This window comes from Lacerta agilis, chromosome 14 (genome assembly GCF_009819535.1).
Source record: "Lacerta agilis isolate rLacAgi1 chromosome 14, rLacAgi1.pri, whole genome shotgun sequence".
NCBI classification, from domain to species: Eukaryota; Metazoa; Chordata; class Lepidosauria; order Squamata; family Lacertidae; genus Lacerta; species Lacerta agilis.
The window spans coordinates 33397471-33421243 of NC_046325.1; the positions used below are offsets into that span (position 1 = coordinate 33397471).

Below are 23773 nucleotides of genomic sequence, written 5' to 3' on the forward strand. Positions count from 1 at the left end.
AACAGGCTCTTGTTATTTCTTGCGCGGCGTCATAATAAACACAAGGGCCCCTGAGCGCGTGCAGAGTGCATCCCCTTGCCCGCTGACTAAACGCAGCGCGCCCCAACACACCTGTGATCTCGGAGAGATGCGCTTGGAGGGGAAAGCGTGCGCCTGGAGGCTTCCAGGCAAATCTGGGTCTTTGTACCTTTAAGGTAGTTTTTATATATATATATAAAAAAGAAAAAGAAAATACTAGCAAGAATGAAATCAGTCCCCCGGCCTTTTATCTGCCCTCGTCTTTGTTTGCGCGCTGGGCAGGTGTCCAACCTGTCCGGGGCCCCTTTAAGAACCAAGTGCTTGTCACTCCTGCTCGCCCTGACTGTTTCTTTTTCCCCCGGAAGAAAAGTGTAGCCAGAGCGGCTGCTCAGACTCTGTGCAAGGTGGGGAGGGAGGTAACCAAGCAAGCACGCGCGCGCCTCGCTTGCGCGATACCAGGCACACAACCGGCTCCATCCGAGCCTTTTGCGCGTAGGGAAGAACCGGGTGGAGAGGAAGGAATCCCCGATCTCTAAGCAGGGAGGCTGCCTCTACAATCTGCAACATTCACAAAGGAGGTTGGAGAGGGGAGGAGGGCAAAACTCCAGGAACTGAAAGCAACAACAACAGCAAGCCGGGTTTTTTCCCCCCAGCAAGCCACCCGCAAACTCCTTTGCAGAAGGGCGCAGCAGACTCCCGGGAAGCAAAAAAGAAGAGGAAAGAAATTGGCGAAACACGACATGGGCGCTAGCCAGTTCCACCTTTGCAGACCCGCAGGACGCAAGAGCCAGCTTGGGAGGCAGAAATCGCTCCTGCTGGGATGCGCCCTGTGGATTTCCCTCTGCGCCCCGAGATGCGCTGCTTTCAACCTGGACACGAAATTTTTGGTGCTCAAGAAAGGCAAGACCCCGGACAGCTACTTCGGACTCTCCGTGGCTCTGCACCATCAAATGGACCAGCAACGATACCTGTAAGTGAAAAAAGCCTTGGATCAGGGAGTGTGCAGTGTTTTGTATTGTGAGAGGCACCCTTTCCTCTGGAGCCCCCCTCTCTTTTCCTGAACTTGAGGTTCAGTCTGGAGGCATAAAATCTGCTGCAGCAGTTAAGAGGGTAGCAGGCATTCGAATCACACAGAACTGTCCCGCAAGCAGGGATCTGAGATTTAGAGAGCTGTCCGATATTTAAGCCGACATCCCATTTTGTTCACAGACAGCTCTGCCCCCTCAGGAAGCCCCATCCGAACTCTGTGGGACTTACTTTTGAGTAGACCTATCTAGGGTGTTATACTGAGAGGCGCACTCTTTTCTTTCTGCCCATTTTTGCCTAGAACAACAGGTTGGCAAAGCCCCCAGTTCTGCGCTCATTCCCCCTCCTTGCCGCCAATGAAGTTTGGCAGTTCCCCAATCTGCTTTTAATTAAATGTCATATTCTTGGTTCCTTCTCTTTGGGGATGGAGATCTAGCATATTTTTGTGGTCTCTGGTTAGCAAAAGGGACTCTTATAATAAGAGTCTGGGAACTAATGGAGAAGTTACTTGCATTCCCCCCCCGCCGCCGCCACCCAAAGCGTGCTGCAATTCACATCTGTTTGTGCCATTCAGCTTGTCAGCTTTTTGGATTTAGCTGGAATTCATCTGTTCCTGAACTTGATGCCTGTTTGCATGTGTGTGTGTGTTTGAGAGCAATTTATGCCCTATTGTGTTGGGATTGTACCACATGTGGCCTGGTGTGTCCCACATCAATTGGCCCTTTCCTTCCAAAGCGAGATGTTGATTGAAACCAGGGAAGCGGCTGCAAATGTGATGGTTAATGCTGTTTGCTGACGGAAAATATATTCAGGGTCACTGAATATTGGTGGCCACCCGTAACCCAAGACCGGCGGTTGCCAACGTGCTGCCTGTGGGTGCCCATGAAGGTTTTCCCTGGTTGCCCGAAGGGTTTCTTCCACACAATTTAGGCTTGTAAGAAGCATTCCATTGTAGCCAATATCATGGGGTTGCAGAGTGTGCTTGGTTGTGGTTTGCAGATATGTCCACAGACCCAGAAAGATTGGCAACTCCCGCATTCGAGGTAAATTCAAGTCTATCCAGCGGCACATTTGCAACCTAATCAGAAACTGCAGCGTTAGAAACTCAGATATATGAGCAAGGCTCCAAATAGCTTCTTAAACCAAGGTTACAGTTGCCAGAACAGAATGCCTAGTTTGGGGGTAAGACGTCTCTAAAGTCTTATTTTTTTGCAAATGATGGACGACTCTGATGGATTTTCAGTTAAACATCTGGCTAGTTCAGATGGCCCCCTTGAGCTAGGTTAAGAGCTCTGAGAAATAAGGGAAGAAAACTAGCGACAGTGCACATGCATACCTGTTCCAAATTCTTTTTCTTAACGATGACTGCTGCTGCTCGGGCTGCACAGGAAAAAAAAAAGCATTTTGGTTCCAAAAATTCATTCTGATTCTGCAGATAATATATAACTGACAGAATTCTACAGGATGGGGGCATGAGTGTGCAAAAACGGTCCAGATTCAGTGATCCCCAGGCATGCACCTTCAGATGGTGAAGATGATATTTTATGTGGATCGCCCTGAGACCTTCGGGCATAGGGTGGTGTATAGAAATTAAATAAATAAATGATTTTTTAAATAAAAAGTGTCAGGCGCCATCCTGGCACCCAGGCATCTTCGCTTGGTTGCAAGTGGTCAAAAGCCAGGTGCAAAATGCGCCTGGCACCTGGCTAATTTCGAACACCGACAGCACGTCAAGATACCTTGCTGGGGAATAGTGAGCGCTCACTGGAAGGACAGATCCTGAAGTTGAGGCTCCAGTACTTTGGCCACCTCATGAGAAGAGAAGACTCCCTGGAAGAGACCCTGGTGTTGGGAAAGATGGAGGGCACAAGGAGAAGGGGACGACAGCGGATGAGATGGTTGGACAGTGTTCTTGAAGCTACTAACATGACTTTGGCCAAACTGCGGAAGGCAGTGAAGGATAGGCGTGCCTGGCGTGCTCTGGTCCATGGGGTCACGAAGAGTCGGACACGACTGAACAACAACTGCAACATACCCCTGAGCAGAATAAAAAGGGCAAATCAGAACTTACTTAGGGACAAATCCTTACTGTCCCAAACCTGCTTAATTCAGAGCAGTGCAGTTTTGTGTGGGGTATGCATGTGAGGGCCAGGCTCCCTTAGCACTCACTGTGCGTTTCCCTGGATGAGACTTAATTCTTATGCCAGTGGCAGCAGATAACAGGTGCCAACCCAACCAATGCAACATGCAGGCCACTCTGTTGGTTCGCGAGAAGCCTTTCGAAACCTTATCCAGAAAGGATGCAGTACTAAATATTTAGTATGTATGTCATACTTTTTTTTTTTAATGGCATCAAATGGTTGCTGGAATGCTTTTATTTCTTCTAAGAAATTTATACCCCACTCAGTATTTCTTTAAGTAAAAAAACAAACAAAAAACCCCCAAAACTTGATTTTTAAAATTTTAAAAATCCCTAAAATATTTTATGCTATTATTTCCATTTATATGCCATTTCCCCCCCTACATAAATTTGCACAAACGCAACAGTACCTCTGCTCAGAGAACTGCCCTGGTTGCCCATTTGCAATTGGACCCAATTAAAGGTGTTACAACAACAAATTATTATTATTGTTGTTGTTGTTGTTGTTGTTGTTGTTATCATCATTATTATTAATACCCCACCCATCTGGCTGGGTTTACCCAGCCACTCTGGGCAGTTCCCAACAGAATATTAAAAACACCATAAAACACCAAACATTAAACTTTCCTAAACAGGGCTGCCTTCAGATGTTTTCTAAAAGGCAGATAGTTGTTTATTTCCTTGACATCTGGTGGGAGGGTGTTCCACAGGGCAGGCGCCACTACCGAGAAGGCCCTCTGCCTGGTTCCCTGTAACCTCACTTCCCTCTTGCAGTGAGGGAACTGCCAGAAGGCCCTCGGCGCTGGACCTCAGGCTGAACGATGGGGGTGGAGACACTCCTTAAAGCCCTTAACAGCTTGGGACCAGTTTGCTTGTGAGATCGCTTTACCCCATATAGGCCCATATGACCGCTTCAGTCTGCAGAAGTGGCAGTGTTACAGGTACCACATAATACTGATTCTGAACTTGTTGTTGTTGGCACCCATCTAAATAAATCCCCATTTTAGTGTGGCACTACTTACACACTGGAACTCCCTGCCTGTTGACATCAGCCTGCCACCTTCTCTGCTCTTTTCAGCACCTGCTTAAAATGTTTTTTCCCCCCTAGGCAAGCCTACCCAGACAGATAGAAATCATCATTGAAACACGTCAGTCAATACCAGCTGGTTAAAATATATGTGCTCCACCAGGAATCTGGTGGCATTGTTGATGGGGGCAAGATCTGTCAACATGGGCAGTTTAGGATGCATAGATGATCTCTGGCTCTGCTGGTGTTAAGTGCCCGGCCTGGCTTAGCCAAATATACACCAGCATAAAATAATAATAATAATAATAATAATAATAATAATAATAATAATAATAATAATAATGTTATTATTTATACCCCCACCCGTCTGGCTGAGTCGAGGCCAGTGCAAGACACCCAAAATGGACATTCTGGGGGCATAGTTGGGCCAGCACTGGGATAGGGGGAGACCCTTAGGCAGAATCCTAAGCTTGTTCTGCTCATTCACATGATTGGCAACCTATTTTAAAGGCATGTTTCCCCTCTGCCGGGACACGGGTGGCGCTGTGGTCTAAACCACAGAGCCTAGGGCTTGCCAATCAGAAGGTCGGCGGTTCAAATCCCCGCGATGGGTGAGCTACCGTTGCTTGGTCTCTGCTCCTGCCAACCTACCAGTTCGAAAGCACGCCAAACTGCAAGTAGATAAATAGGTACCGCTCCAGCGGGAAGGTAAATGGCGTTTCCGTGCGCTGCTCTGGTTTGCCAGAAGCAGCTTAGTCATGCTGGCCACATGACCCGGAAGCTATCTGAGGACAAACACTGGCTCCCTCAGCCTATAGAGCGAGATGAGCGTCACAACCCCAGAGTCGTCCGCGACTGGACCTAATGGTCAGGGGTCCCTTTACCTTTACCTTTTCCCCTCTGCCAGGCTTAGGCAGAGCAGCTGCAGTGGTTCCACAGCTGAACGGGATTTGGCTCTGGTGTACCTTTAGGGCAGTTTAACTTACGCCTTCTTGTTTTACTCCAAGCTTCTTGTGTGCATAGGATTGCTTCCTATGTCTGGGGCCACACTTCTCAGTGTGAGGAGTTGTGGGGAGACACCTGAAATGGGTAGTTAGAAATTTTTAAAAAATATTTATTTATTTATTTGCCGCTCGTAGGTACACAAAACTCTTAAGCGGTTTACAACACAGGTTAAAGCATGTTAAGTGAACAGCAAACACCAAAACGAAAAGGAAGGAATTTCTACATTGCCACATAAAAAATCAGCTGCAAAAAAACGCAAGGGAAATCCATAGTAAAAGGACTAGATCCAAGCATCCTCTAAAGATCAGACAGCATAATAATTAAAAATGAAAATGAGCTAAAAAGTATAAATTTCACTTTTTGTAATTAACCCCCTCAATCCTGATTTGCAATGATGCAAAAGAAAACCGACTCATTCTTCCCCACCACCATACATACATCAATCAATCATCCCATTAAAATCATGAAGAAAACTTAAAAACAGCCACCGTTAAGAGCCAATAAAAAATAAATACAAGAGAGATATCAGCCTAGCGGGTCAAAAGCAGGCTGCCATGGAATAATGCAAGGAGGACAGCTCAGTTGGTTAGAGCGTGGTGCCATTAAGGCCAAGGTTGCAGGTTCGATCCCCGTATGGGACAGCTGCATATTCCTGCATTCCGGGGGGTTGGGCAAAATGATCCTCAGGGTCCCAGCTCTATGATTAGGGTTCCAGCTCTATGGTTCTATATGAAGGGGCATGTGCCGAATTTCCAACACCCAGCCCCTTGGGGCATGTGAATTGGAGGCTCTTGGCTCGGTTCTCTTCTCCTATTTTGCACGTGGCACACACTGGCCTGCTTTATCCCTTTGAGTATGCTCTTCAAAGCACATGCCCAGTCTTGCAGATGCTTCCCTGCGGTTTGTGCCTCCTCCTTCACTCCCGCTGCCTGTCTGCCATGCAGAGAGAGTCATCTGGGTGGGATGCAGTTGCCCAGTGCATTGGTAGCTTAGGGCTGTTTGAGGAGCAGCCGTTCTAAGGTTCTGATCCTACATTACTTGCTGGGGGGGGGGCAGGGGATGGAGGAGGAATTTGAGTCACTACACCTTTAAAGCCAGATCTTGCAGATCTACGCTTTCTGAAACAATACGAGAACCGGAACGCAGCTCATCTTTGAAACGTACGTTTGCCTGAATTTTGCGGTGCAGTTTTCCAGCCAAACGTTTACAAAAACGCATATGATAGTGTGCATTAGAATGAGGATATTAGATACAGCAACACATTCTATTCAGGAAAAAATGCTTCTGAAAATGTGTACATCAGTCTAAACTGCGTATGTCCATTAGCAGAATTCCGCGCTGAAACGCTAAGGACTTCTGCGCTGAAACGCTAAGGAATTCTGCGCTGAAACGCTAAGGAATTTTCCCCATGGAAAATTTCTGCAAATATGTGGAGAACCCGAAATGAAGATTTGAAAAATGAGAAACTGAGAGAACTGAAACAGATAGATCCTTCCAGTTCTACCTGGGAGTAAGGCTTGTTAAACTCAATGGGACTTACTTCTGAGTAGTGGCTTCTTCTTGAAACAACGCTGAGCTGGACGGACCAGTGATCTAAAGCAATTTTCTATGCCCTTACGATATGAAACACTGCAAAGTAAAGTATTGTAATAATTCTCTACATGGCTGGCAAACCTTACTATCTGAGGCTGGCATCGAGAAAAATCTGAATTTTTCCTCCAGCCTTCCTAAGCATGTCTGTCTCTCTGGCTTTTGTTACCTGTCGCCCACATATTGTGTGTGCATGTGTGTAAATACACTTACAAAGCACTGAGACAAATTCCAGCCATGTGCAAAAGGTTAAATGGAGAGGTGTTGCCCCAATGCGCAAAGTACCTATGCAAAGGTGATGGCGGAAAGCGAAATCCATGGAAATCCTTCCCCCACAGAAGTCTATTTTCATATGCACCAATTATGCTTTTGTCTCACGCGGCTCAGGATCAGCCAGAGAGCTTCATGGCTCAGAAAGGTTCAGATCTGAGGCTTTGCAGTCCTTAACTGATCCACTTGCTGTCTGGGGTGCTGCTTCCAAATCATTCATTCCTGGAAAACCCCAAGCGGTTGTAGTTTCCAGGAGCCCTTGAGCACAGCTCCCTCCCTCTCCCCGTAGCCCGACTCCCTTTCCTTCTAACTCTGGGTGCAGACCTCACTGTCTCCAAGAGGGAAAAAGCAGGCAAATAAGCAACAATTGCTCCTACCACCACTGACTTAGAAGAAGAAGAGTTTGGATTTGATATCCCGCTTTATCACTACCCGAAGGAGTCTCAAAGCGGCTAACATTCTCCTTTCCCTTCCTCCCCCACAACAAGCACTCTGTGAGGTGAGTGGGGCTGAGAGACTTCAGAGAAGTGTGACTAGCCCAAGGTCACCCAGCAGCTGCATGTGGAGGAGTGGAGACGCGAACCCGGTTCCCCAGATTAGGAGTCTACCGCTCTTAACCACTACACCACACTGGCTCTCTACTCCACACTTACCATATTGGCCTGAATATAAGCTGCACCCGCAAATAAGCCGCACCTTTAAATTTCAAAGGGGGGGGAGAGAGAGACAATACCCAAATATAAGCCACTCCCTTAAAATGGGGTTACAGGCTGAAAATCGCTGCGGTCGGTAGAATTGTAACTCCGAGCCAATTTAAGCCTTTGATCTCCCAAGCCCGCAAAAGTTACCGTACAATCGCCAAAATTGCAAATCGCTATTCAATTGCTATAGTTCCGCAGGCACTCACACCCATAAACGGCAAATGTCTTAAGCTTGCAAATTGGCAATAAATCATTTTTTTGTTTGTTTGTTCCGTTTTACTGTATGCCTGTTTCAGCAGTGATCTCGTAAAAGCCCATTTTTGTAAGGTCACGATTTTAAGCTGCACTTTAACTTTCCACGGTCAGAATTTGAGGGGGAATTTGAGGCTTATATTCAGGCCAATACGGTAACTTCATGGAAGTTCAGTAGCAGTTTAGTGGACATTTCTACTAACTGACACACAATTGTATGCAATTTTGCCTAAGACAAGCATTTCTGTAAGGCAATTTTCCCGAATGTGATGCAATTTTTTTTTTTTGCATGTCTTCGTCACTAGTATACACATCTAGGGTTGCCATATGCCCTCTTTTTCCAGGACACACCCTCCTTTTCATGAGTAGAGTCGTCATAGCGACCCATAGTTAAAAGTTGAAGTTGGCCCAGGTGTCCTCTTTTTTGCTCTTCAAAATATGGCAACCCTATTTTCTTCTCCACTTCCCCACGGCAAATGCATCTCTGTATTTATTAGTTTGCTGGAAAACTGGGTTGCAAAATTCAGAGAGGTGTGAATTTTGAAAGAGGGCACTGTTTTGGCCCTCATCACGTTTCAGAAAGAGTGCATTCTGTAGTTTTGCCTTTAAATGTGGACCAAATTGAATTACTCCCCACTCCCTAGTGGAACAACCTTGAGTCTTTTCTGATTTTGATTTGACATTCCCTCCTCACCCCCGCCAGCCAGTTTGAATGTTTTGATCCAAAACAATGGCCCAAGAGTATCTCTTAGGGCAGGCATCCCCAACCTTCGGCCCTCCAGATGTTTTGGACTACAATTCCCATCATCCCTGACCACTGGTCCTGTTAGCTAGGGATCATGGGAGTTGTAGTCCCAAAACATCTGGAGGGCCGCAGGTTGGGGATGCCTGTCTTAGGGAGGTTCTCTTCATCCAGACCCGACTGTGAATTGTTCATTTACAAACAGGCCTATCCTAGGCCAGGCTCATCCTTGAGGGTCAAGGTGTGAGGTTCCCATGGACCTGTTAACATTCTTGTAGTTCTTCGTTGGATTGGATAAATTCTACGGTGCTTTACAAAAGACCTTTTCAAACCACCGGATTTTTCCTCTTGATTAACTAACTCTCTCTCTTAGCTCAGGCCTCCGTTCCCATGGAGACGTGTATTATGTTGTTTAAGAGGCAGGGTTTTTTTCCACACACCCCCTTCCTTACTTAGCCTTGGTATAAATCACGGCTACTTGCACTAATTCTAAATGTACTGATCTTCTAGATTGCGTTTCAGCCGGAGATCTGTTTGTGTTCTTCTGTTCTTACTGGGGCTGCGCAAGGGTGGGTGAATCTGTCCGTTTCGGGTTTTTTCCCATTTTTCCAATCTTAAATTCAGCTCTCCACATTTGCACATCGCTTGGTGATTTCACCCCCAAAAGGATTTCTCTTCATAGGCACATTGTTGTAGGCAATTTTGCCTGAAATAAACCTTTCGGGAAAGAGATTCCCTTTACTAGAATGCATGACAATGTATTTTATTTTCACTAATATATGCATTTATAGTACTAATATATGCCCTTTGCCAGGGCCGGCCTACATATGCAGTAACATGAAGCAACTGCCTCAGGTGGCAGGATCCACAGGAGCAGCAGATCCCAATGTAGATCTTTATTCCACCACCACCTCCATTCCTGATGTAGATTTTCACTCACCCCTTCTTCCCTGGCAGGGAGTGGGGACACCATTTTGTGGTTTACCTCAGGTGCCAAAATGTCTTGGGCTAGCCCTGCCCTTTATTCTAGCACAGCTTGTTCCAGGATCCACTTCTAACCTGAACATACATTTGGGGACCTATTTCTAACCTTTTACCACATATTTGCATGGTGGCAGCACCCCTGTTGTGACCCACCGTGGATCAGGCCGCAATCCAGTAGTTGGAGACCAGCACACTAGTAAGTGCAATGCACTTTCTTTGGCTGGAGAACTGCAATTCAAAATTCAGAGAAGTGCTGATTTCAAAAAAAAAATGGCTGCATTTTGGTTTGCATATGGTTTCAGAAAGTGGAAAATTAGCTAAGTTCGTTTTTAAAGGCAATCTAAATCTCTGCCATGTTTGATGGGGAGTCCTGTTCCTCTGCCTTTAGTAGTGGTCTTCCAGACGAGCATTTAATAAAGCTTTTCCTGATTATTATTATTATTAGTACCTCGCCCATATGCCTGGATTGCCCCAGCCACACTGGGCAGCTTCCAACATAAACAAACATCAACAACACAACAGAACATTACAAGCGCCTTGATACAGGGCAGCCTTCAGATGTCTACAGGCAGTCGTATAATTATTTATCTCTTTGACATCTGATGGAAGGGCTTTCCATGGGGTGAGAAGCCCTTTGCTTGGTTCCCTGTAACTTCACTTCTCGCAGGGAGGGAACTGCCAGAAGGCCCTCGGAGCTGGACCTCAGTGTCCGGGCTTGACGATTGGGGTGGAGACGCTCCTTCGGGTATACTGGGTCGAGGCCGTTTAAGGCTTTAGAGGTCAGCATCAACACTGGGAAAGGGAAGTGATGGAGAAAGCCAGCACCAATTTCTGTGCATCAGGTGTTAAAAGATCTGAAGAAGACAGAAAAATTGGCAACCCTGTTTATTAGACAAATGGCATTTAGTTGGGGGGGGCATTTCCTCCGTGCACTTATTCTGAATCAGTTTGGTAGCAGTTTAATTGTGCAAAGTGCTCCACGGCCGTAATTTCTTTCGGCCTTGCTAAGCGACTCTGTTCCAATTTTGCGTGGGAAGTGGCCTTATATCAAGCCAGACTGTTAGTCAGCCCAACTCAAGATTGACTGCTGCCCTCTCCAGGTTTTCAGACTGGGTTCCCAACTCCACCCTGGAGACTGAATCTGGGACCTTCTGTATTCAAAGCAGCGTCGTGCGGTGAAATTTTTTGTAGGGGAACAGTTAAGGCCAGAAGCGCCAGCTTGCAAGGGTGATGGGGGAGAGATTGACATCATGTGTGTGATGTCTCGATGTCCTGACCTCAGAAGCATGAGCGTCACACCTTCCTAATAATAATAATTTATTATTTATACCCTGTCCATCTGGGTGGTTTTCCCCAGCCACTCTGGGCAACTCCCAACAGAATATTAAAACCACGATAAAACATCAAACATTAAAAACTTCCCCAAACAGTGTGCATGCACACGAAAGCTCATACCAAGAACAAACTTAGTTGGTCTCTAAGGTGCTACTGGAAAGAATTTTTTATTTTATTCTGTTTTGACTATGGCAGAACAACACGGCTACCCACCTGTAACTTCCCCAAACAGGGCTACCTTCAGATGTCTTCTAAAAGTCAGGTAGTTTTATTTCCTTGACATCTAATGGGAGGGCATTCCACAGGGCAGGTGCCACTACCAAGAAGGCCCTCTGCCTGGTTCCCTGCAACCTCACTTCTTACAGGGAGGGAACTGCCAGAAGGCCCTCGGCACTGGACCCCAGTGTCCGGGCTGAACGACAGGGGTGGAGACGCTCCTTCAGGTATACTGGGCCGAGGCCATTTAGAGCTCCCTAAGCTGGGCAAAAGCTTCCTGGGCTTTGGGAAGGAGACGCCAGGGCTCTGACAGGATACTGGAGCCCCCTGCCTATTCCCAAAGCCAGGCGGGCACTGTGAATGTGGTGGGAGGGCTCATGGACCCATGGGGGCATTGCACCTCCCTCCCTAAGATGGACAGAAGCTTTTCAGGCTTTGGGAACATGGCACCAGGGGAACATTTAGGGTGCTAGCTTAGTCCCCCTAGTCCACTCACTGCACACCACTGGTTCAAAGGCATGTGTTATACCACTGATCTGTGAACTTTCTTGAAAGGGATGGAGCAGTGCCGCTGGACATTCGTGGCTCGCTCAAAATACGTGGATTGTTATTGAATCTGTTTGCTGCTGCTGTTTAGTTCCAGGATTAAGCCATGAAATAGTCAACGAGGAGCTTGCAGCCTTCCAGATTTTGCTGGCTAAACATTGGCCATGTTGGCTAATGCTGACGGGAGCATCCAGAGAGCCTCGGGTTCCCCATCCCCGGTTCAGAACACACAAAACCCTAAGAGCGCTTCTGAGCATACGCGAAGCGCCTTTCCGAGGCCGCTGAAGCAAGGGCAGCCGGGCTCTGTGCATCTGGAATGAGCAGCGAAGCCTTCCAAGGCACATGGTACGACTTCTAAGGAGCTGTGAGGCCTTGTTTGCTCACGCTGCGGTACCTACTTAAAAAAACAGCAAACATATTAACACCACCAGGGCAAAAACAGTGGGAGAGCGGTTGGGGGGGGGGAATGAGAGGAGAGCCAGACTTCTTGGCTTTTGCATTTCTGAGACAGCTGGAGGGTCTCCCTCGCTCTCCTACCCATTTTGACAAGGATGTCTTGTGCCCTGGAGAGGATTTCTGACGGCAGCAGCTGCACGGCTCGGAAAGCATCTGTGGAGACATTCCAAAGATTCATTTGCAAAGCTCTTGATGAAGTTGAGGGCTTCTCTGTCGAAGGCAATGGGCAATTCTGGTCCCCCCCTCCCCTGTTTTTCCTCCAAGAACAGCAGACCCTCACCCCTACCCCGCAGCCTTTAGGTGAAAAAGGGGGAAAGAGGCAGCTGTGCGCTGTGGAACATGTGTCTGCATGTGCAAACACTGTGAGAAAGTTTGGGGGTTTGATCTGCGAGCGGTGTTTTAGGAAAGGGACAGCCCCAGAGTACAATTTCATCCAAAGCTCACCCCTGAAGTCAATTTTGAAAGCACAGGGGTTTTGCTTTCTCCTAAAAACGCACAGCAAAGGGGCTTAGAACAGGAGTAGGCAACCTAAGGCCCGGGGGCCAGATGTGGCCCAATTGCCTTCTCAATTTGGCCTGTGGACGGTCCAGGAATTAGAAGAAGAGAAGAGAAGAGAAGAGTTTTGGATTTGATATCCCGCTTTTCACTACCCGAAGGAGTCTCAAAGCGGCTAACTTGAGAGCCAGTGTGGTGCAGTGGTTAAGAGCGGTAGACTTGTAATCTGGGGAACTGGGTTCGCGTCTCCGCTCCTCCACATGCAGCTGCTGGGTGACCTTGGGCTAGTCACACTTCTTTGAAGTCTCTCAGCCCCACTCACCCCACAGAGTGTTGTTGTGGGGGAGGAAGGGAAAGGAGAATGTTAGCCGCTTTGAGACTCCTTCGGGTAGTGAAAAGCGGGATATCAAATCCAAACTCTTCTTCTTCTTCTTCTAACATTCTCCTTTCCCTTCCTCCCCCACAACAAACACTCTGTGAGGTGAGTGGGGCTGAGAGACTTCAGAGAAGTGTGACTAGCCCAAGGTCACCCAGCAGCTGCATGTGGAGGAGCGGAGATGCGAACCCGGTTCCCCAGATAACGAGTCTACCGCTCTTAACCACTACACCACACTGGTGTGGTTTTGACATGAGTAGAATGTGTGCTTTTATTTAAAATGCATCTCTGAGTTATTTATGGGGCCTGCCTGGTGTTTTTACATGAGTAGACTGTGTGCTTTTATTTAAAATGCATCTCTGGGTTATTTGTGGGGCATACGAATTCGTTCATATTTTTCCCCCAAATATAGTCCGGCCACCACATGGTCTGAGGGACAGTGAACTGGCCCACACCTGAAAAAGGCTGCTGACCACTGGCTTAGAACCCTTGAATCATAGACTTGTAGAGTTGGAAGGCACTCTGAGGACCATCCAGTGGCATCTCTAAAAGCTTACACATTTATTGGAATCCATCCTTTACTAAAGGACTAGCGACAAGGGATATTTTGACGGCGCTTAAAAATGACGGACTTAACCTATAGCTAAGAATAGGGGAGAAATGTGATTTCATTCCCATTTCACAGAATCATATTATCATAAAATTGTAGAGTTGGAAGGGACTCCAAGAGTTGTCTAGTGAAACCCCCAGCAATGCAAAGTTAGCCCATTCATACTTCCCAAAACAATGTTCAAAATTCAAATCCTTTGAATTTTGCACTTCTCCGAATTTTGTAATGCCTTTCTCCAGCCAAAAGTACCACGTGTGTATAAGTTAGTGCAATGGGTGCCTCTAAATGCATGTAACGAGTGAAATAACACACAAAAGCGCATTTTATTAGGGGAAATTGCTTTGCAAAAAAGAAGTACATATCAAGAGCAATTCACTGAAGAATATTGATGAGGACTTCACAAAACAAAACAGAATATCAAACAGATATGGAGATGTGCAGAACTGAATGTAAGACTGGAGAAATGAGAAACCGAGAGGAAGGGAAGCCGGCATTTCTGCCCTTCCCTACTGAGAATGCTCTGCCAACCATATGATTGCTGGGAGATGAAGTTCCTTCTGGGTATTCTTAAAGGACTCGCCCCACCCTTGAGAAATGTAAAGTCCAAAGGGTAAGTAGGTTTGTTTGGAGAGTGTTGCTCTGCATCTGTCCTTTGCTCCCTCCCCCCCCACCCACTCCACAAATAATGCCTTTTCACCTTTGAGAAGGGGGTAAGGGTGCTTCCTAAAGGCAGATCTTCCCTAAAGCCAGGGCCGGCCCACCCATGAGGCAAAGTAAGGCAAGTGCCTCAGGTGGCAGGATCCGCAGGGGTAGCAGATTTGACCTTCAAATAATGCATCGCCGGCTGCTGTCGCTGCCGTGGCGGCGGCAATGTCTGCAGTGCACTCCTTGGAGGACAGATCTACTGTCTCTTGGGCAGCTCCCCCCAGTGGCATAGCATGGGTTGCCAGCACCCGGGGCCACACAGAGAGGGTGGGAGGGAAGCGGACGGAGTACCCATGGGCATTCAACTGCCTAATGGAGCCTGCACCACCCAGGAGATCGCAGCCGCAGAGACAAGAAAAGAAGAGTTGTTCCATTGTCTGGAGAGGTCACTTTCTGGTCCGCATGAAGAAGCCGTTTTCAATGGAGCCCAGTGACAGAAGCATGCAGCTATATTGAGTCGGCACTGGGTGCTGAAATTTTGTGCCCCCTAACAATTTTGCGCCTGGGGCAACCGTCCCTGTGCCCCCCATGATATGCCACCTCCCCAGTTTTGCATCTACAAAGGCCTCTTGCTGAACAGAAGGTACTGCTGGTCTCTTCCCACCCCAAGGGAGAAAATGCCGGGTGCTTCCCTTGGGAGCCTCCTGGGATGTGCAGCCACCTGGTGTGATTTAGAGCAGCACACCCCCTCCCAGTGATAGCCTTTGATTCTCTCTTTAGCCATTTGGTAAGGAAGATCTGACAAATACCCCCCCCCACTCCATTGTTCCCGATGTAGATATGTATTCCCCCTTGATGTAGATCTTCCCTCAACCCTTTCCCCCTGGTGGGTGGGGTTCGCCTCAGATGCTAAAATGTCTTGGGCTGGCCCTGCCTACACCTGTGTGCCCAGGTGCATGACTGGCGCAAGTGTCTTCAACTGGACCAAGTGAATGGAGATCCATTGTGTGCATTTTTTAAGATAGCTATCCTGAATTCTGAACCTTGAAGCAGAGTAGGGTTGGGCGATATATCAATATATCATCCAAAACTGGTTTGAAGTTCGTATTGTGATATTGGTTTCATAATTTTGACCTAACAATATATCGCAAATCATGACATGTGTGTGTGCGTGTGTACATGCGCTATGCAAAAATCACAATGTGGGGGAAACCGTGAAGCCAACCAGTGCCTCTACATAGCTCCATCCTTATTTCAGACACCATGATATATCAGTATATCGCAATATTCAGCTGGTGATATATCGTGATGTTGAAAACCAGATATTGCCCAGCTCCTAAAGCAGAACTTGGAAATCCTCCACTTTTTGCACAGATTCCTGAAAATTTCAGCTTTTGCATACAGCAGGTCAGCAGCAACACCCACAACATCTCTGTCAACTATATAAGGCAGGGATTTGAAATCTATGGTGCTTCAGATGTTGTTGGACAGTGATGAATGGAAGAAGTGTGCATGCACACGAAAGCTCATACCAATAACAAACTTAGTTGGTCTCTAAGGTGCTACTGGAAGGAATTTTTTTTTATTTTATTTCGACTACGGCAGACCAACACAGCTACCCACCTGTAACTAGAACTATGGAAGGCACCACATTGAGCCTCATGAAATGGAAGTCCATCAACCTCACCAAGAAACTTGCACAGGTACAGACAGACATCTTCTTTCTGACTAAATGCAAGAACCTTTCTGACAAGAACCTGAGCCAGTGTGGTGTAGTGGTTAAGAGCGGTAGACTCGTTATCTGGGGAACCGGGTTCGCGTCTCCGCTCCTCCACATGCAGCTGCTGGGTGACCTTGGGCTACTCACACTTCTTTGAAGTCTCTCAGCCCCACTCACCTCACAGAGTGTTTGTTGTGGGGGAGGAAGGGAAAGGAGAATGTTAGCCGCTTTGAGACTCCTTCGGGTAGTGATAAAGCGGGATATCAAATCCAAACTCTTCTTCTTCTTATACCTAAGGGTCTTAGAATTAAGAACCCTCTACAATCCACTTATCCCACTGAATATGCAAGGAAACTATGCCACATTCCTCGAAGAAGCTGCTCAAACATCCAACCAGCGTTCTGTCCTCTAATCAGAAGCTAAGAAAGGAGGAACTCTCTGTATTGGACAACTCTTATTAGGAATCACCCAGCTTGGCAAGAGTTCCACAAGGAAAAACAAACCATTTACCACTCTCAACTGGAGTTACTGAAAAAACAGAAAAACAAAAAAAACCCCTCTCTAACCTTTCCAACCTACAGGCTACTAATCAAAACAACAAGATTAACAATATTGTCCATCTCTCACAGCAAACAGCTGAGGAATCAGTCCTTTATATGGACAATCATTCTGCCCTGCCAAATCCCCACACATGATTCAGTTCTGAGGGGACCTGGAAGCATTTTCCCGCCATTTACGCCTTCTGAAGAAGTGTGCATGCACACGAAAGCTCATACCAAATAACAAACTTAGTTGGTTTCTAAGGTGCTACTGGAAGGAATTTTTATTATTATTTTGTTTCGACTACGGCAGACCAACACAGCTACCTACCTGTAACTAGTGATGAATGGAGTTCTAATGCAGGAACATCTGAAGGACAACTGGTTCCTCTCCTCTGGTATGATGAGTGTCTTGATTTCCTGTTCTATACAGCACTGAGCGCATTGGAGATGCTGATTAAACAAGGGGGTACAGTTTGAAAACGGGGGGGGGCAGCACAAATTTGCAGGGGCTGTGGCTTTTGCAGCATGTCTGTGCAAATCCACGCCAGCTTTAAAGGCTAGACATTATTGTAAGGGGAAACTTTTACGAGCAAGGATTGTAACAATACCAGTTTTATGTAATTAATACAATCATTACTGCCAATTATTCAAGTGTGTGTGTGTGTGTGTGTGTGTGTGTGTGATTGATTAGATAGATAGATAGATAGATAGATGATAGATAGATAGATGATAGAGTGCATATGTGGATGGATGACAGAGATAGATAGATAGATAGATAGATAGATAGATAGAGATAGACAGATAGATAGATTCCCTTCCTAAACACACCCAGTGCTGCCTTGAACCCGCAGCTGTACTGGGAATCCCACTTCCCATCATGCACTGTTTTCCAGATCTCTTGGCGGCCTGCATGATTGCAGAGCTTGTTTTCCTTCCAAAAACATTTATAGCTCCTGTAGCAGCAGCAATTGTTGGATAACTTTAGGAAGCATCTCTTGGGCTCCTTTGAGAAGATGTTTGCACTGACCTTTGCAAAATTGACAGAAACTTTCTGCTGGTTTTTTTTTTTTTAAAGTTGCATCCTTCCTTGTTATGCTTCTTGGAAGGGGTCCCAGGTCAGAGAACAAAACAAAGGGAACAGGTGCTTGGGGGGAGGGGGAGGGAGGGAGGAAGGCTTCTGCAATGCAGCTTTGGATTAATGATAAAAGCCAATAGATGGGTGACTTTCTTTAGTTGCTGTGATTCCTGGAAAGAGAGCTTTAAAGAGAGACTCCCTCGCTCCAAATCACCACAACAACGCTTTCCTCCTTAAGAAGGAGACTAGATTAGGGTTTTAGGATGACGGGGGAGGGGGAGAGAAGCCTTGATCAAAGTTCAGGTGTGCTGGCTAAAATTTCGAAATTCAACAGGCTTACCTGGCCTTGAAGGCTTCCCCCAGGTTGGAATATCTGAATCTAGGGATGGCTTTTCGTTTCACTTTGGGACTGGTTTCTTTTTAACCCATGATTCCGTTCTGTTTCTGCATTAATCTGTGATTTATTTCTTTTGCTTAAAAACCCTGTTCAGATGCACATTCAAATGCTGCATTTAAGCCATCAACACCTGAGCAACATTCACAGAGGTGTGAAATCAGATGAGATGGCTAGGTTTTCCAGTCGCGCATTAGTCCGTGACATGCAGATCAGGGTGTGTGTGTGTGAGTGCAGGAATTTGCAGATATCAAGTTTCTTAATCCTCCCAACTGAAACATCTACCCTGCACATCTCCTGGCCTATTTCTCATGACTATGAATCACTGCTTGCCCTTTGCATCCCTTTTTCTTCTTCTTTTAAATATTTTTTATTCATTTTTTTAACAACAAGAGCAACAAATGTCACAATTCCAAAACAGGAGCTGCAAAACACCCAAATTGGAATGTTCGTAATAGTAGGATACACAATAACCATTTTGGTGTTCAGCCAATATAATATACACAACAATAAAAAGAATGCACCAAAGTACTCAAACTACAAATACTGTACTGTATGCTGAATCACTAACATGGTGCATGCATTTAGTGCACAGTGCTAAACATAGTACAGCCCTCACCAGCCTGGAGGCAAAGGCTGCCATAGTATCCCTCCCCTCCATTATTAACCAGGACCCCCCACCAGATATGGCCCAGTTTATTGACTGCTTAGTTGGGCCACAGTTTCATGTCAATTTCACATCCGTGCTGCGGCAAAACAGACAGTACATCTGGCTGTTTGAAAGTGGCATTGACCTCGTCGTAAATCCCGCTGGCTTCTTTTGACGCACAATATTAGATTAAGGTTTGTTCCATTTGTAGCTTCGAATACGAGCCAGGGCTTCAGTAGTCCTTTGGAACATGCACCTGGTTTGTCTTAATTAAACCAGTGGAGGGGAGCTTCGACCAACTTCAGCAGCTGAGCCCTGCCAGAGCTCACCTTGGCTAGACTCAACAGCCCATACTGTTGTGCTTTTTGCGCCTTTGTACCTTTGCTTATCTTAATTCATTTATGGTGCAATTTAGCCAAGGTAAAGAGCTCTTCTTCCCCCCAAATTTCAAGGAGAGATTTAAACCTGCACGTTAAGAGGATTAAGAAATGCTTAGCTTTGGGCAGTTCACGCGCTTGCAGAGCAGCTCTTACAAAACATACCAAGTCAGCTTATCAGCTGGATCTACCATTTTCTGCACATGTAGACGGGCAAATGTCTTGGAGTGCTCCAATATCTTCTTTCGGAGTGACAACGACAACAACAACAGCAACAACAATTTATTATTTATACCCCACCCGGCTGGGTTTCCCCAGCCACTCTGGGGGGCTTCCAACAAAATATTAAAATACCAATGCCAAGTCTTACTACTATTCCTGTCACCCCCAGGATATTATAATAATAATAATAATAATACCGTGCCCACCTGGCTGGGTTTCCCCAGCCACTCTTGGCGGCTTCCAACAGATAAAACACGATAAAACATCAAACATTAAAAACTTCCCTAAACAGGGCTGCCTTCAGATGTCTTCTAAAAGTCAGATAGTTGTTTATTTCCTTGACATCTGATGGGAGGGCATTCCACAGGGCGGGTGCCACCACCGAGAAGGCTCTCTGCCTGGTTCCCTGTAACCTCACTTCTCGCAGGGAGGGAACTGCCAGAAGGCCCTCGGAGCTGGACTCCCGTGTCCGGACTGAACGATGGGGGTGGAGACGCTCCTTCAGGTATACTGGGCCAAGGCCGTTTAGGACTTTAAAGGCCAGCACCAACACTTTGAATTGTGCTCGGAAACGTTCTGGGGGCCAATGTACGTCTTTCAGGACCGGTGTTATATGGACTCGGCGGCCACTCCCAATCACCAGTCTAGCTGCTACATTGTGTTTTCCTTGAAGTATGTAGCAGAAGTTGCACACCGTTTTCTTGAAACTGAAACAGCCCTTCTGCTTTCAATGTTCCTAAATGCGTAGCTTTGGAGCATACAGAAATGCTCCTCCTTGGTGTTCTTCTTGTGTGCTTTCTTCAGAGTGACCCAGGAGCCAATCCTCGGTGGCTGACTCTGTTTTCACTCTGACGGGCTCTAATCAGCACAAACGGCGAGAAGGCTTATTCTCAGTGGCGGAAAAGATCCTCTTCCATGCTCATTGGGTGGCACTTAGATGCTGGAGACAGTGGCGTATCGATGGTTGTCAGCGCCCGGGGCAGGCGGGTGCACACCAGCAGGGGCGTCGCTAGGGGGGGCGCTGGGGGCGGTACGCCCCCGGGCGACAGGGGCCACAAGCGGCGGGTGGGGGCGACAAGCGGCGGGTGGGGGCGACAAGCGGCGCCCCTCCCGCCACTCCCCAGGCAACGCCGGTCACCCCGGGAGCAGCAGCGCTGCACGGATGGGGTGCTCCCTCGGCCGTGCGCTGTTGCTCCTGGGGCGACCGGAGCGAGCGGCGGCGCATGGGGGTGACAAGCGGCAGCCCCTCCCGCCATTCCCAAGCGCTGCCGCTCCCTCCGTCACCCCAGGAGCAACAGCGCACGGCCGAGGGAGCACCCCGTCCGTGCAGCGCTGCTGCTCCCGGGGTGACCGGCAGCGTGGGGAGTGGCAGGAGGGGCCGGCGCTTGTCAGCCCCACGCGCTGCCGCTGGCTCCGTCCCCCCCGGGAGCAGCAGCGCACGGTGTGTGCGGTGCTGCTGCTCCTGGGGCAACGGAGCGAACGGCGGCACGTGGGGGTGGCAGGAGGCAGCCCCTCCCACCATTCCCACGCGCTGCCGCTCCCTCCGTCACCCTGGGAGCGGCAGCGCACGGCCCGACGACGGAGTGCGCCTGCGCGCGCAGGCGCACTCTGTCATCGGATCGCCGCTTCCACAGCCTCCTTTTGAGCCGGAGAGCTTAAAAGCGAGCTCTTCGGCTTAAAAGAGGGCTGCAGAAGCGGCGCCGGCACCCCCGGAAACGCCCTGGGGGCGGAGCGTCATGACGTCACAATGTGATGTCACGACGCCCCGCCCCCGGGGCGTTTCCTTTGCCGCCCCGGGTACCGCGGAGCCTTACTCCGCCACTGCACACCAGACAAGGGGCACCAGCCCAGCCCTCTCTGCTGATGCCACTGGAGCACCCCCACCCCCACCACAGCAAAGTGGGGCAGCGCTGAGCCACCTCCTTGCCTGTGTAGGGGGGAGCTCGGAGGACAGAGAGGAGCACTGGGCCAGGACATGCTGGCAGTGCCTGGTTCGTGCCCCCTCAAAAAATGTGCACTGTGGGCCACACACACCCCAATGCACGTGCGCACATACACACACACCCAAACACACACTAATGCTATGCCCCCTGGCTAGAGACTGGGACCCTGCTGGAGAAATAGTAATGGGTATTGACCCCATGCAACTCCGAACCACTACACCTATGGAACCAACCCTAATGCTTGGCATGCTTAATGATATATGCAACTGTCTTGAGGTAGAAGCTAACACTGCCCACAGTCCAAATGTGTGTGGGATTCTAAGAACGTATGCACAATAATAACTTTTCTTAATGTCCCTCCAAAATCTGTTTGACCCACTCCCTCTCCCCAACAAATCTTCACATCCCCAAATCCTCGCTCATCTTCCTTAGTAAGTATACATATATTCAGCCTGTTGCTGTTTAGTTTACTTGAGTTTATTTATATGTCAGTTTTCTCCTTTGGAATGTGCTCAAAGGCGTTCGCTGTTGACTTCAAATAAACATCCATCCAATGTTTGGAAAACAATTCAATTAACAATTCATAATAGCATGTCAAACAAATGGAAATGAAGTCATCAATTCAATAAACATACCATAAATGTAATATTTACAAGGATGACCTACAGTCCACTGCCTCATTTTATTTTATTTTAGTTCATGTTTTTACCTCGCTTTCCCTCCATGCGGTTCAAAGAGACGTATGTGGCCCTTCATTTTATTCTCACAACAACCCTGCGAGTAGAATAGACTGAGAGATAATGAGTGGCACAAGCTCACCCAGTAGGCTTTGAAGCTCTAATTTGCACTTCATTAATATTTAGCAATCGGATACTAAACTGAGATCCAAATTAGCAGCAATAAAATAAAATAGCAAATCCAACCCTTACTGCTGCTGCTGGTTTTGGGATCCTTCAGCAGCCTGGAGTTAAATACAGTTTGGGATCTTGCAAGGTGGGGGTCACACTGGGCTAAATCAGGCCTCTCAAATCCTGGTGCCCCTCCAAACGTTTTGGACCACAACTCACACCAGTCAGCTAGTTGGTTCTCAGCTGGCTCCCTCAACACTCTTCCAAGGAGGCATTTCATCAGATCCTGTTGGTGTTCCAGCCCAGTGCAGGTGGTCTGCCAATTATCATGGTAGCATTCCCATTAATCCGCCATGATCCAATTGCAGGACTCAACGGCCAGCTGGCATGTTATCAGGCAGTGTCAAGCAGAGACCCTGATTCTTGTGGGAGTTAATGCAGGGACACAACAATTCCACCAGTGATGAGGAATCTTCCTGTCTCATTCGGAAAATCCTTGGTTTTCCCAGCCATCTGAATGTTGCTGTTGGTGATGGGGCTAAGACAACTACAGGTCAGCAAGATAGCATGGATCCTGGGTAGAAATAGGAAAGGCCTTGCAACAAGCAGATAACTGGTCCACCGAGCTCAGCATTATCTGAAACTGGAGTGAGGAACTTGTGGTCCTCAGATGTTGTGGGACTGGAACTCCCATCATCCCTTGCTCGCAGGACCAGTGGTCATGGATGAAGGCAGTTGTAGCCCACCTGGAGACCCAAATTTGAGAAACACTATTCTCCATCTCTGGTCTGTGTATGGTACGGCTGGTGGTATCATCCCAAAGTTTCAACCAGGGACCTTTCCAAGCCTTACCTGGAGATGCCAGGGATCAAATTTCTGCAAAGCACCAAAGTGCATGCTCTACTACTCAACTATGACCCAACCCAGTTGTTTTAAGTCACAAAGCTTGTTGGGCTCGGAGCACCAGTGGCAGCTGGTGCCCATTGGGACTGGTGGGGTGGGAAGCACGGATCCCAACAGCAGGTGGCGCTAATTCTGTTTTTGCCCCCATTCTCCCGTGGTACAAGGAGAACACTGAGGCTGAGGGTGAGGAAGTAGACAGCAGCAGCCACTCACTGAACCTGTTGTAAGTAAGAAAACAGGTGGTCTTAGAAGAATCAAGATGGAAGTTGGTTGGGCAGCACCCCATTTGCCCTAATGGACTGGCCTCCACTGCCTTGCAGGTCTTTTGCCGGTAGTCAGTATTTCGGGGAATCGGCTGCCTCCCATGGGGCAGCCCAGAATCAGGGAAACAATAAGAGTTCTTACTAAGCAATTTATTCAGTAATTCACAGAGAATGATGAAGGAAAGCAGCCTTCCTAAAAATGGCGTTGCTCCAACTGAGATCCTTTCCACTCCCTTCCTAGCAACAGCACTTCCCCTTACGGTGTCCGCCAGGGGCTAATTGTCTCTGAGTCCTTTGTTCTTCCACTTTCAACGCACGCCAGGTTCTGGGAGAAGGGGGGTCAGAAATGCTCTCCCCAGTGATAACGTGTCAGCTGGCTGCTCTGTCTCTGTCTCCCCCTTCT

At 47.8% G+C, this 23773-nt stretch overlaps 1 protein-coding gene across 1 annotated transcript in view; it reads left to right on the forward strand.

The window, feature by feature from the left end:
• Positions 1-349: 349 nt before the first annotated feature.
• The window catches only part of ITGA3 (integrin subunit alpha 3), an 86130-nt gene continuing 62706 nt past the window's right edge, over positions 350-23773 (forward strand). The window contains exon 1 of the mRNA XM_033169615.1: positions 350-988. Within this exon, the coding sequence (XP_033025506.1) occupies positions 759-988 (230 nt within the window). The 5' untranslated portion in view covers positions 350-758. The remainder of the gene's footprint in view (positions 989-23773) is intronic.